Below are 12,874 nucleotides of genomic sequence, written 5' to 3'. Positions count from 1 at the left end.
GTATCCATACTCATTTTAATACCTTGAGTGCTAAAAATAAAAGAAATCAGAAAGTCCAGCAAAGATGCACAGCAGAACTAAGACCTAAAAACTAAGAAATAAGACATATTATATGACTTCCTGTCAGGGATATGGCAGAGGGCACTACTGGGTAGATGGGAGGTGGGGCCAGGTATGATGCTAAACAAATGTTCTTTACATGTATTTTGCCCTTGACAAAGGTGGTGATGTCTTCTTCATTCTCAAAGATGGATAATGTCTGTAGCAAGTTACTTTCCAGCCATTCCCAATGTTTTGTGATCTCCTTACGGGAAGAACCTAGATAGTAAAAGAAAAAAAAATAAAACTCATCAAACACCAATTTCTCAAACTCATGTGATAAGGAAAATTAGGAACCACTTCTCATAGTGAAAGTTAACACATCAGTCTCTGTACATACAAGTGATAAGAAGCCTTAAGAAACAACAACCATCTATTAAACTGAAGACAGTTAAAAGAAATAAAATGTAAGACTTATTGGACTATGAAGAAAAAGGGACACTTACTCTGTTAATGGAACTATGAAATGATACAATCTTTTTGGAAAACAAAATTGCATCATATGATTAGAGCTACCAAGCTCTCTGATCTAGTGATTCCACTATGAATGATATATTCTACAGATGTCATTAACAGAGGGGAAGCCAGGTGGCTTGGCCAGTAGAAAGCCAGTCCTAAAGGCAGGAGAGGTCTTGGTCAAATATAGCCTCAGACCCTTCCTGGCCATGTGACCCTAGACAAGTCACTTAAGCTCGACTGCTTACTCCTTATAGCTCTTCTGCTTTGAAACTAATATTAAAGATTTTAAGACAGAAGGTAAGAATTTATTTTTAAAAATGTTATAGGCAGGGGGAAAAGGCTTCTGTACAAAAATACCTATAGTATTAATTATAATAGCAAAAGCAAAAACAAAAAAAAACAAAAAACAAACAAACCCATACATCTGTCAAGACAATTTTAGGGATGTGACTTAAAATCTAGATTTAATTGGTCGCTGGGGAAAATCCCAAATAAAATACCCAAGTCAGGCTGGAAATGTATGGTAATTTATTTTATTTTTTTATTAATTATATTTTATTTGATCATTTCCAAGCATTATTCATTAAAGACATAGATCATTTTCTTTTCCTCCCCCCCACCCCCCATAGCCAACGTGTAAATCCACTGGGCATTACATGTTTTCTTGATTTGAACCTATTGCTATGTTGATAATATTTGCATTAGAATGTTCATTTAGAGTCTCTCCTCTGTCATGTCCCCTCAACCGCTGTATTCAGGCAGTTGCTTTTCCTCGGTGTTTCCACTCCCATAGTTTATCCTTTGCTTATGAATAGTGTTTTTTTCTCCTAGATCCCTGCAAATTGTTCAGGGACATTACAACGCTACTAATGGAGAAGTCCATTACGTTTGATTATATCACAGATTATATATACCACAGTGTATTAGTCTCTGTGTACAATGTTCTCCTGGTTCTGCTCCTCTCGCTCTGCATCACTTCCTGGAGGTTGTTCCAATCTCCATGGAATTCCTCCACTTTATTATTCCTTTTAGCACAATAGTATTCCATCACCAACATAATGTATGGTAATTTAACTAGAATAGAGGGAAGGAATTTAAGGAGGAGGGAAGAGGATATAGGATTCCTTCTGCCTGGCCTGTGCCAGTGTGATTAATTTAACCTTTATAGTTACTTAACACCTTTTTGTATTAAGATCTAAAAATAGACTTAGCTTAAAGTTCTAGCTTCACTATAAGGTGAGAACCAAGTACCTTCTTTGTTCAATCAGGAGATTACAACTTTATCTTCCCCTAAAATACAGTCTAAGTAGGGTGAAGTAATTTAGAGTTCCCAAGACATTCCTGATTTTGTTAAACCAAGTATCTTCATTGTTACAAATAGGAAATAGCTAAATCCACTCTTCACAATCCCCCCTGATGATCATTGGGAGACTAGTCTCCCCATTGATCATTTAACATAATCATCTTGTAGTCCTAAAGCACTTCTAACTACAGATGTATACAATATTCAATTTCTAAGAGGAAATTACGATAGTTAGATAAAAGAGGGAAATAGAAGAAAGATAGACAGCAAAATCAATGTTTGCTGAGCAAATTGACAAAAACCAATTAGGGAGGAGTTCCCTTTTGACATAAGAGTATACATTCAAATAAATGTTCAATCAAAATTCAGTTTAATCAAACACATCCAAAGTTCATTCTTTATCTTCTTGATATAATGTAGATTTTCTGGAATCTTTCTGCAACAGTTCATTCTCTGGATTTAGGAGTTAGCAAGCTTCTTTTCTTGAAGATCTTTCTCGAACAAAATTTCAAAATCTTGGATTTTTATTAAAATACAACCTCCACCTCCCCCTTGAAGTGGGTGTTAAAAAACATCCAATTCAGCTCTGGATGCAATGTTGAGTTATGGGGTTGTATGACTCAATTATCAAAAGGAGAGAACAACAACAAAAAACTTAAGGAAAAAGAAAAAAATGGAAAGAAAAGAAAAAAATTCAAAATAGGCCCTTATTTGGGTTTAATAAATTTCTAATAGGCCCTTGTATAGGTCCAATTTAAAGTAGTTTCTATCTACAAGTCTTTGGACAGAATGCAGTAATATTTCACTTACCCATTTGCCAAGACTATAGGAAGTTGCCATACTATAAGAAGAAAAGGAACTAGAATTTTATTTTGATAGGGATGTGTCATTCCCTGGTCTTATTTTTTTGTCATTCTCAGGAATATGGGGAGCCAGGATGATAGTCAAACTTTGGTACTAGTCTGAGTACTTCACAAAGAGTGTACATATAAGAAGTCCCACAACTTAACATACACCAAGCATCGCAACCTCGAGTCTCACACTAGTTTTTTTTACCTGTGTGCTCCTTTTGGCACTATTCAGGTTAAGTCTGTGCTCCTTGTTTTTATCCCATTTCCTAGAATCAGACACAAACATTAATCACAGTCCCATAACATTTTATCAATAAATGGCAGATTCCCATAGTTTAAAGCTTTTGGGTATGCATGGACATTATAGCAAGTATATACATATTAAACTTATATTACTGCAGAAAAAAATAACATTTAATTGTATGTACCTTTGGTATAAGAAATGAGAAAAAAATCAAAATATTTTAATGAAAATAAAAGGAAAGCAATAATAAAAATAAGGGGAAAAGAAAAAATCATGAATTCAATGTGTTCTCAAAAAATAAAAACAGCATCCATTGACAATGGATTATTATCTCCAATGTATGTGATAGGATACAGTCAATCAGTCTCAACAGAAGATGCTCTCTTTACATGTGAGCAATGAATCCAAGAGTCCTTTTCTCCAATCTTTATACATGTTGGAGTAGTTAACAATATTTGGAATAGCCCTTCCCAGGAAGGTTGAATTGCTCCAGTACACGGTAAATTCTTAATATACACCTTGTCTCCTGGGTTCAGGTCATGAAGTGAAAAGTCTAGTGGTCCGGCTTGTACTGCACCTCCAGGTTCATGGAGTTCACGCAGTTTATGCTGTAATTCATGTATATAGGAAGCAATAGTAGTATCTCCCCCTAATAGTGATGTATATGCAGGGGAAAAAGCCTTACCCCGTATAGGTGGATGTCCAAAAAGCATCTCAAGTGGTGAGATGTGTAGGTCTCCTCTAGGCCTGCTTCTAAGATAAAATAGGGCCAGAGGGAGAATTTCAGGTCATTTTAAATGGGTCTCAGTGCATAATTTGCCAATCAGTTTCAAGTTCTTTGTTCATTCTCTCAACTTGGCCTGAGTTCTGGGGATGATATGGAACATGGAATTTGGGAGTTATAGCCAAGCAAGAATATATCTGATTTAGGATAGAGTCAGTAAAATGACTTCCTCTATCTGAATCAATACATGCTGGCAGGCCAAAGCGAGGAATAATTTCTTTTAAGAGCACCTTAGCAACAAAAACTATTGTGGCTCGGGCTGCAGGAAATGCTTCCGGTCATCTGGACAGTTGATCTACTATGACTAGACAACATTTATAATGTCCAGCCTTTGGCATTGTTATGAAATCTATCTGTAGATGCTCAAAAGGTGTGTAAGCCAGAGAATGCCCACCAAAGGCTTTGCCACGAAAGGCATGTTGGTTATATGCTTGACACGTAGAGCAGGCTGAACACACTTTACAAGCTATAGTAGTTATACCAGGGGCTATCCATACTCTCTTAACAGAATCCACGATAACCTGGGTGCCAAAGTGACCATTTTAATGAACAGATTGGCAAATTTGGTGATAGAAACTTCTAGGGAGAAGGAGTTTTCCTTCAGATGACACCCATACCCCATTAATCTGTTTTGCTTTGAATTTTTGCTTCCATTTTTCCACTTCCTTTTCATTATAGGAAAGTGATAAATTTAAGTCATCATTTAAGTTGTTAATGTTAATGTTAGTTCAGGCCCTCTTATGGCTGCTAGCTTTGAAGCGGTATTTGCTCGATCATTTCCCCTAAAGACAAGGTCAGTGCCACCTGTTTGGGCAGAGCAATGAACTACAGCTAGGGCTTCAGGCAGCTGGAGAATAGAAAGAACTTCATTAATAATTTCTGCATTAGTTATAGATTTTCCAACTGAGGTTAAAAATCCTCTCTGCAGCCATAGCATCCCAACTGAATGACAAATGCCAAAAGTATATCTAGAATCCATATAAATTCTTGCCTTTTTATCCTTGGCAATTATACAGGCATGTTTCAGAACTATGAGTTCTGCCCCTTGAGTGCTAATATTAGAGGGCAGTGAAGCTGACCACTCACTGGCAAATTCTATGACTACAGCAGCTCCAGTGTAGTGTATGCCATCCCTCGTAAAAGAGGAACCATCAGTAAATAAGACCAGATCTGGATTGTCTAAGGGAGTGTCCAAGAGATTATCTCAAGGCTTTTCTGCCATGGAAACTAGTGTTTCACAACTGTGTAATGGTTCTCCTGAAGTTGGTAAATCTGGAAGCAAGGTAGCAGGGTTAAGGGTTGTACAGCATTTCAAGTTAATGTTTTCGCTATTTAACAAAGTTATTTCATACCTTGTAATTCGCTGATCTGAGAATACCTGTGTTCTATGCCTTAGCAACAATGCTTCTACCTCATGTGGGCACATAATTATTAACAGGCATCCTAATACTCGATCAACAGTTTTTGTCACTAGTAAGGCTGTGGCAGCTACTCCTCTAAGACATGGTGGTGCTCCTGATGCTACTGGGTCCAGTTGGGCAGAATAATAAGCAATTGGGTGCTGAGAAGGCCCCAATTTCTGAGTTAAAACACCTGAAGCTAACCCTCTTCGCTCATGTACATACAAAGTAATTGGCTTGTTGTAATCTGGGATGCCTAGAACAAGGGCAGACAGGATAGCCTGTTTTAGATCTGATAGAGCTGACAGGTGTTTTGGCTCTAATTTGAGGGGTTCAGGGACTGAATCTCTTATTAGTGCTATAAGGGGTTTAGAAATTTCCCCATAGCAAGGAATTCATTGTCTACAAAACCCTGTTGCTCCTAAAATTGCTCTCAACTGTTTCTTAGTGGTAGGAGTGCTTAAATTTTGAATATTTTCAATTCGTTTTGGAGAAATAAAGCGGGCACCTGCAGTCAGGATGAACCCCAAATATTCTATTTTAGGGAGGCACCACTGAACTTTACCCATTGAGATCTTATGCCCTCTTTTGTGCAATTCCATAAGAAGGTGATTACTATCTTCCTGACATGCTTCTGCATCCGTTGAAGCCAAGAGTAGATCATCTACACATTTGATTAATTTGCTGTTTTTAAATTTTATGTTATTTGTATCTTGGCTCAAAATTTGTGCAAATAAGCTTGGGCTATCTACGAAACCCTGTGGCAAAGGACTCCAGGAGTACTTACGGCCCTGCCAGGTGAAAGCAAAAATATGCCTGGAGTTCTCATGTATGGATATGGAAAAGAAGACTGAGCACAAGTCTACAACTGTAAAGTATGTAGCTATGCTAGGAATAGAAGAAATAATAGTATTGATGTTGGAAACTATGGAGTGTCTTTTTATAACGTGATTGTTCACAGCCTTCAAATCCTGTACGAATCAACAGAGGTGTTTGCTACTTGGGCCCCCTTTTTGGTTTTTTAACGGGCAGGATGGGCGAATTGTATTCAGATTTACAAGGGATTATTATTCCTTGTTTAATTAATGAGTTAATTACTGGGGTAATACTCTCAATTGCCTCTTTTGAGAGGGGATACTGAGGAATGGAAGGAGGTGGGTAGATTTAGTTTTTATCTGCACAGGAACAGCCGACTTAAGTAAGCCTACATTGGAAGAAGATGTGTCCCAAAGAGACTCCGGTATATCTTTAGGTATTACAAAAGGTGGGATACTTTTTTCCCTCCTGACTCTCTGAGAAAATTACAGGGAGTAAATTTAAATTCCTCAGGTACTTCCAATGATAAGGAACCATCTTGGGAGCAAGTTATTATGGCTCTGAGTTTGCATAGAAGGTCCCTCCCCAGCTAATTTAAAGGGGAGTCAGGCATCAAGAGGAAGGAATGTTGTACCTCTAGTGGTCCTACAGACACCATTCTAGGAGAAAGTTTTTTTTAACCCTTTGGGGTATTCCTGATACTCCCATTACACTCTCTGAGCCAACAGAATAACAATGTAAATCAGGTGTACTCTTTAATACAGACCTGGAAGTTCCAGTGTCTAAAAGACAATCATAATAGGTGTTACCCACCTTTAAGGTAACATGGGGTTCATTAGTATAGGGGGAGCAGTGAATAGGGACAATGGGTAGTAGGACATCAGGGTCCTGAAAATTGAAGGTTGTATCCTGATTCCTGTGCCCCAGCCCCCCCTCCCCCATTATATTTGGGAAGTTCCTTGGGCATCCCCCTGAAGGGCACCCCCCTGAGGGGCATTTTTTGGATGAGCACCACTTAAGTTGTATTGTTGTGTAGTCATTTGGTTTGAGTTATCATTTTCTCAATATCTGTTCCTATTGTTATCATTCCTAAAGTTGTGGTTTCCATTATCATTATTATAGTTATTTCTATAATGATCACAGCTGTAGTTGTTGTTAAACTGCAGATTCTTTCTGAGTGTCTTGAGTAAAGTTCTATACTCTACCATTCTGTGGCCGTTCTCACAGAATTGGCAGGTAACAGATCGATAATTAGATTCCCGGAGAGGAGCAAGTGCCATTGGTTGAGTATCATGCCTACTGTTCAGTTTAGTAATCATATCTTTTAAATATCTCAATTCTTTCTTCATTTCCTCCATGAGATTATTATTTTCTTCCTCCTTTTCTTTGTTTCCCTTTGAAACATATAGAGCTCTTTTCCGCAGTTCTTCCAAGGTCCATCTCTGGCCATCTTGGACAATGTGTTCTAAAATAATCCCTAATCACTTTGCAAGAGTTATTGACAAAGTGCCTTCTAACTTGTCTTATGCAATTTTCTTTAGATAGGTCAAAATCCAGGTATCTACCCCCAAACTCAATTATTCTGTCCATGAATCTGGAGGGTGTCTCTTCCTTATTTTGTTTAATTCTTTCAAATTCTGTCCACTTATCTGTACTGTCTGCATACTCTCTCATTGCTGTTAAGATGGCCTCTCTACAATGATATAGTTGTAGATAATCCTCAGAGTTGTTATAGTCCCATTCAGGATCCTGAGATGGCCAATGTGCTGCATTGCACCCCAGGGTTTTGTTGACATGAGCAATTATTTTATTTTTCTCATGTTCAGTTAAAAAAGCCTGTAGCAAGTTCTCAATGTCTTTGTAAAATGGATTATATTGAAAAAATATACCTGTCATCTTTTTTATTACCAGAAAGGGATCTTGTTCATATGTGGGAAAATTTCGTGTAAATTCATTTATTTCTTGTGGAGTAAACGGTATATTGTTCCTTAAAGACACCACATCCCCATTCTGTCTTATTTCAGGTAATTCTCTTAGAGGAAACAGGCCTCCAAATGAATTTGGTATCTGTTGGTCAGTTTGACTAAGATGAGTTTCTTTAGAAGGATGAGATTTCCTTTGGGCTGGAATTGGTTTTTCAGTAGAGTAGGACCAGAAGAAACTGGGATTGCAAGGGAAAGGTTTTGGGGATGAAGTTCAGCCAAGATTTGTAGACCGTGAGAGAACAAGTCTGTTAACTGAGCTATAGGAAGGGTATTTTCCATCTCCATTTCAGGGAAGGGAATTTCCTCAGTTAGAGGTTCAGAAACATGTCTGTCAGGTTCAGACCTGTTTTTCTGGGGTGGATGTTTGCCAATCGATCCTGTAAGAAGCATTTTAAATTTTCCAATTGGGCTTGCACATTCTCCTGTATTTTAGGCTCAATTTTTTCTATGTTTTATCTTCAGATTCTTTCATAATTTCTTGTATTTTAGCTTCAAATAATTTTTTTATGTTAGCATCTCTTACCACAGTACTGAGGAGTAAACAAATGACATTACCTAATAACATAAAAAATTGGAGGTATCCTGAATTCCTCAATGTTCCTAATTCTTCAACCACCATATAAATGTCGAAGAATATAGTATTCATTTTTACATATAGTTTTTGTAATTATTTTCCTAGCCGGCTTCACAAAACACGTGGGGAGCAGGATAAGGCCAAAACTCTCTCCATGTCTCCCTCATTCCTAATTAAGAGTAATCCAGGCAGTATTGTTAGTGAAGGTTGCCTAAAGTTGTTTGTTCCCTGTGGGAAAGGAAAACAGCTTCCCCAGTCCTGCTGCTTTTTGGTTTTAAAAAAACAAAACAGCTGTGTTCAATTAAAATCAAGGAGAAACGAGAGAAATAAAAATGTTTTATACTCATCTGCTCTTGCAGCTATGTTTCAAACTGTTTTAAAGGCTGACGAAAGAAAGAAAGAAAGAAAGAAAGAAAGAAAGAAAGAAAGAAAGAAAGAAAGAAAGAAAGAAAGAAAGAAAGAAAGAGAAGAGATTTCACAGAAATTTGAGGGTCCTGGTCACAACCTTTGTGGATTAGCCAGACTGTCAAGATAATTTTAGGGTTGTGACTTAAAATCTAGACCTAATTGGTCGCTGGGGAAAATCCCAAATAAAATACCCAAGTCAGTCTGGAAATTTATGGTAATTTAATTAATAGAGGGAAGGAATTTAAGGAGGAGGGAAGAGGATATAGGATTCCTCCTGCCTGGTTTGTGCCAGGGGGATAAAATTGGAAAAATAAAGGAGGAAACTCAGCCAGAAATTCACCACCAAACTGGACAAATAGCTTGTAGCCACGATAAAGTGACGCAAGGCTCAGTATGCTGCTCTCAGCTAACTCTCCACCACCAATAAGGTGCCGGAGAGAGCAAAAATCCCAAATATATAGATCTTTCACCCTTGTGTCTCCTCCTCTAAATTTTCACATCTACCAATCATATCAAAGGCTTTTCTCCAGGACTGCCCATACTTTTAGTTCTCATCTTCTTTGATTTGATTATATCTTTAGAGTTACTTAACACTTCTTTGTTAAGTTCACCTTTTGTGAGTTACTTGACCTTTTTGTGATTAATTTATTTAACCTTTATAGTTACTTAACACCTTTTTGTATTAAGATCTAAAAATAGACTTAGCTTAAAGTTCTAGCTTCACTATAAGGTGAGAACTAAGTACCTTCTTTGTTCAATCAGGAGATTACAACTTTATCTTCCCCTAAAATACAGTCTAAGTAGGGTGGAGTAATTTAGAGTTCCCAAGACATTCCTGATTTTGTTAAACTAAATATCTTCATTGTTACAAATAGGAAATAGCTAAATCCAATCTTCACACATGTAATGATTAGGAAATGGAGGAAGTACAGTATGTAACAACAAATTTTATTCAATTTAAGCCCCCATTATATACAAGACACTATCTCTGGGGATAAAAAACCAAAATTGTGCCTGTCAAAGAATTTGTATTCTGTTGGAGGATACAATATGACAAAAAACAATAATTAACATTTTAATATATGAAACTGGCAAGATCGAATGGAACCAGTTGGTAGAAGGCCTTCAATGTCAGGCTGGAATTTTTGTTTTAACTGGGACTCAATAGGGAGCTCCTGAAGGTTTTTTTTTTTTTGGCAGTTCTATGAAGGATAGTTTGGGGAAGGACAAGAATGAAAACAGTTCAATGAGGAGATTACTGAAATAGTCTAGTTAAGAGATAATGGCAGCTTGAACTAGAGGTATGGCCCTGATTGTAGAGGGAGGGGAGATACTGTGAAAAAGAAAAGGCAAGCAGAGGATAACTGAGCCCAGAGGAATCACCAAAGATGATAAAAGAAGATGGCCTAGGACAGCACCTTGAGGGAAATACTCATTTGGAGGATGGGAGCTGAACAATGAATTGAACATAATTGAAAAGTAGATCAGATATATAGGAGGAGCATCAGGAAAGAGCAGAATCACTGAAATCAAAGGGAAAGTATTTAATAGGAAAGAGCTATCAATGGTGTCAAAATCTATAGATATCAAAAACTGGGAGAATTCAGAAAAAGTGACTTAATTTAACAGTTAAGAAGTCAGGGAAAAACTGGAAAGAATAGCATTAATCAAGTGGTGGGTTTGAAAACTTGATAACAGAGTAGCAGTGGCTGTGAAGAATGAATGGATGGTGAAGAAATGGAGACAGAGAGAGAAGATAATTCTAAGAACTTGGCTTAGCAGGATCAAATTAAGACTTTTTTTTTTAAAACATAGGGGACCATAGTATATTTGCAGGTATTAGGGAAGGATCTAGTGGAAAAGGACAGATTGAAGAAGAGAGAAGGGGAATAATTGATGAGGTGAGCTCCTTAAAGAGGTGGGGTGATGGGATCAAGGTCACAAGTAGAGGCTAACCTGGAAAACAGTCTGGGAAAACAAAGAGAGGATGAAGATACAGAAGACTTTTCATGTACTAGATAAGGGAGATAAGAGCTTATGAAAGAATGGCCTAAATTTTCTTCATAAAGTAGGCAATGAAGTTATAGACATTTGAGGGAAGAAGGTGTTATAGGGGGCTTAAAAAGAGAGAAAAAGGTTTTGAACAATATCTTCAAGGAGAGTGAAGGTCAATCTTGGTTGAGATTACATAATATGAATTGATAGTGGACTCAAGAGACTGCTGGATGATATTTTCTAGCAGCCTTCAGCAGTACAGAAGCAGAAGCAGAGAAAGTGAGGGCAGTCCAGGGTTGACAAATAGCTTATATATATGGTGCTGAAAAAAATGAAAGATTCAAGGACAGAGGATGGTTCCTGGTTTAACTGGTCAACTTTAGGATCAAGACTTTAAAGAAAGAGAAGAAAGTAAGATGAAAGCAAGAGTGATTACTTAGGAAAACAGAGGATGGAATGACTAGAAATCACAGTGAAGATTAAAAGAAAAACATGTTAGGAGAAATGATAAAAAAAAAGAGTGGTTGGAAGGTCAAGAAATTATGATGAGAGGAGAATTTAAGAATTCAAGGTCATGAGGGTGGAACAGGCTTGGGCGATGGTAAGATCTGACGTATTACTCTTTATGGGTGAAGCAAAGATGTAGCTCCTGAGAGCTGAAAAGACTCATAAGAACTAAGAGTCCATACATAGTATTCAAGGGGACATCAATATGTATACACAAATTCTCAAGCATATGAGGACAAGAATGGGAGTGTAAAGGAATACTGAGCTTCCTCTCTCAAAAAGGAAGGACTTTCTGATCTGGAGAATGTAATTAGCATAGTAGAATAATACTGTGCTATCAGAAATGACAACTATGAAGAACAAAAAGAAACACTGGAAGACATTTGAAGTGATTTGGGGTGAAAGAAAAATCAGAACAACAATATAATATGACTGAAAAAATAAGCAGAACAAAATCTGGAAAAATACACAGAAGAAAGTTCAAGAAGGTATATGGAAAAAGAGAATCTTTTTGTTACTCTATTGTTTAAAGTTAACATTATTATGTTTAAAACAAATGACAAATGGGAATTTACAATTTCAATTAGTCTACAAGGATTTATTAAGGATGTAACACAATGGAGAACTTGTCAGATTAGAGTAAAAGGTGTCATCAGAAATATGTATGAAAGGAAGAGAGGATAGGTTACCACAAGGAATGACAGGTGTATGATGTCCTGATATTATTCAGGAGAAAACGTTCAAGGCCTCCTAGCACAAAGAGACATATGTAAGAGCAGGAATAAGAGTTGCACAGGATGGTCAGGCATCTAGAGACTGATTTTGCATAAGTGGAGGAAGATACAAATTGAGGAAGTCACAGATCCATCAGTGTAAGAAAAACCATTAATGACAAGAAAGACTTTGGCAAAATAAATACTCCTAGAATTGCTATCCTGAATTTTTAGTATCTAGATATTTCACTGGGAACTGCCGGCTCAATACCAGGTCAGGTCAGGCCTGGTTAGTCTCAGTCCCTACCAACAGACTTCTACTTTGGATTAGAGGTTTTTGATCCAAATGCCTTAATGCAAGATGAGTCTGGCTGGCACTACTTCCAGGATACTTTGTTCCTACTTCCACTCCTCAGTTTTCACCTAAGCTCTAAGGAACACTGTAAGATGTAACATACCAGGACTTTACTTAACACCTTCCTCCTGCCCTGTCTCAGACATTCTGCCTCATCCATGATCCTCTGCCAGGGAGTTTCTGAGGTTGAAGAGAGAGGAAGAGGGAGGAAGGGAGAGAAAGGGAAACATAGAAAGAGAGAGGAAGGGGAGAGAGACAGAAAGAGAGAGTGTATATTTCAAGGTTGGTTCTGGTAACTGTGATCGGGAAAGATGTGTCCCTGGCATATCAAGTCAGAACTCAGAAACTCTTTTCCCAAGGATCTTTTACACAGTGTGATAA

The 12,874-nt window shown here is 37.5% G+C and overlaps 1 protein-coding gene across 4 annotated transcripts in view; it reads right to left on the bottom strand.

Moving 5' to 3' along the window:
* Window positions 1-12,874, bottom strand: part of TBC1D9B (TBC1 domain family member 9B) — a 66,072-nt gene that overhangs the window by 47,183 nt on the left and 6,015 nt on the right. For all 4 annotated transcript variants that reach the window (XM_007474179.3, XM_007474180.3, XM_007474181.3 and 1 more), the window contains exon 3: window positions 200-318. In XM_007474179.3, coding sequence (XP_007474241.2) covers window positions 200-318 — 119 coding nt within the window. The remainder of the gene's footprint in view (window positions 1-199; window positions 319-12,874) is intronic.

The sequence above is a fragment of the Monodelphis domestica genome, chromosome 1 (genome assembly GCF_027887165.1).
Source record: "Monodelphis domestica isolate mMonDom1 chromosome 1, mMonDom1.pri, whole genome shotgun sequence".
Lineage (NCBI taxonomy): Eukaryota > Metazoa > Chordata > Mammalia > Didelphimorphia > Didelphidae > Monodelphis > Monodelphis domestica.
This window is presented reverse-complemented; position numbering and strand designations above follow the sequence as displayed.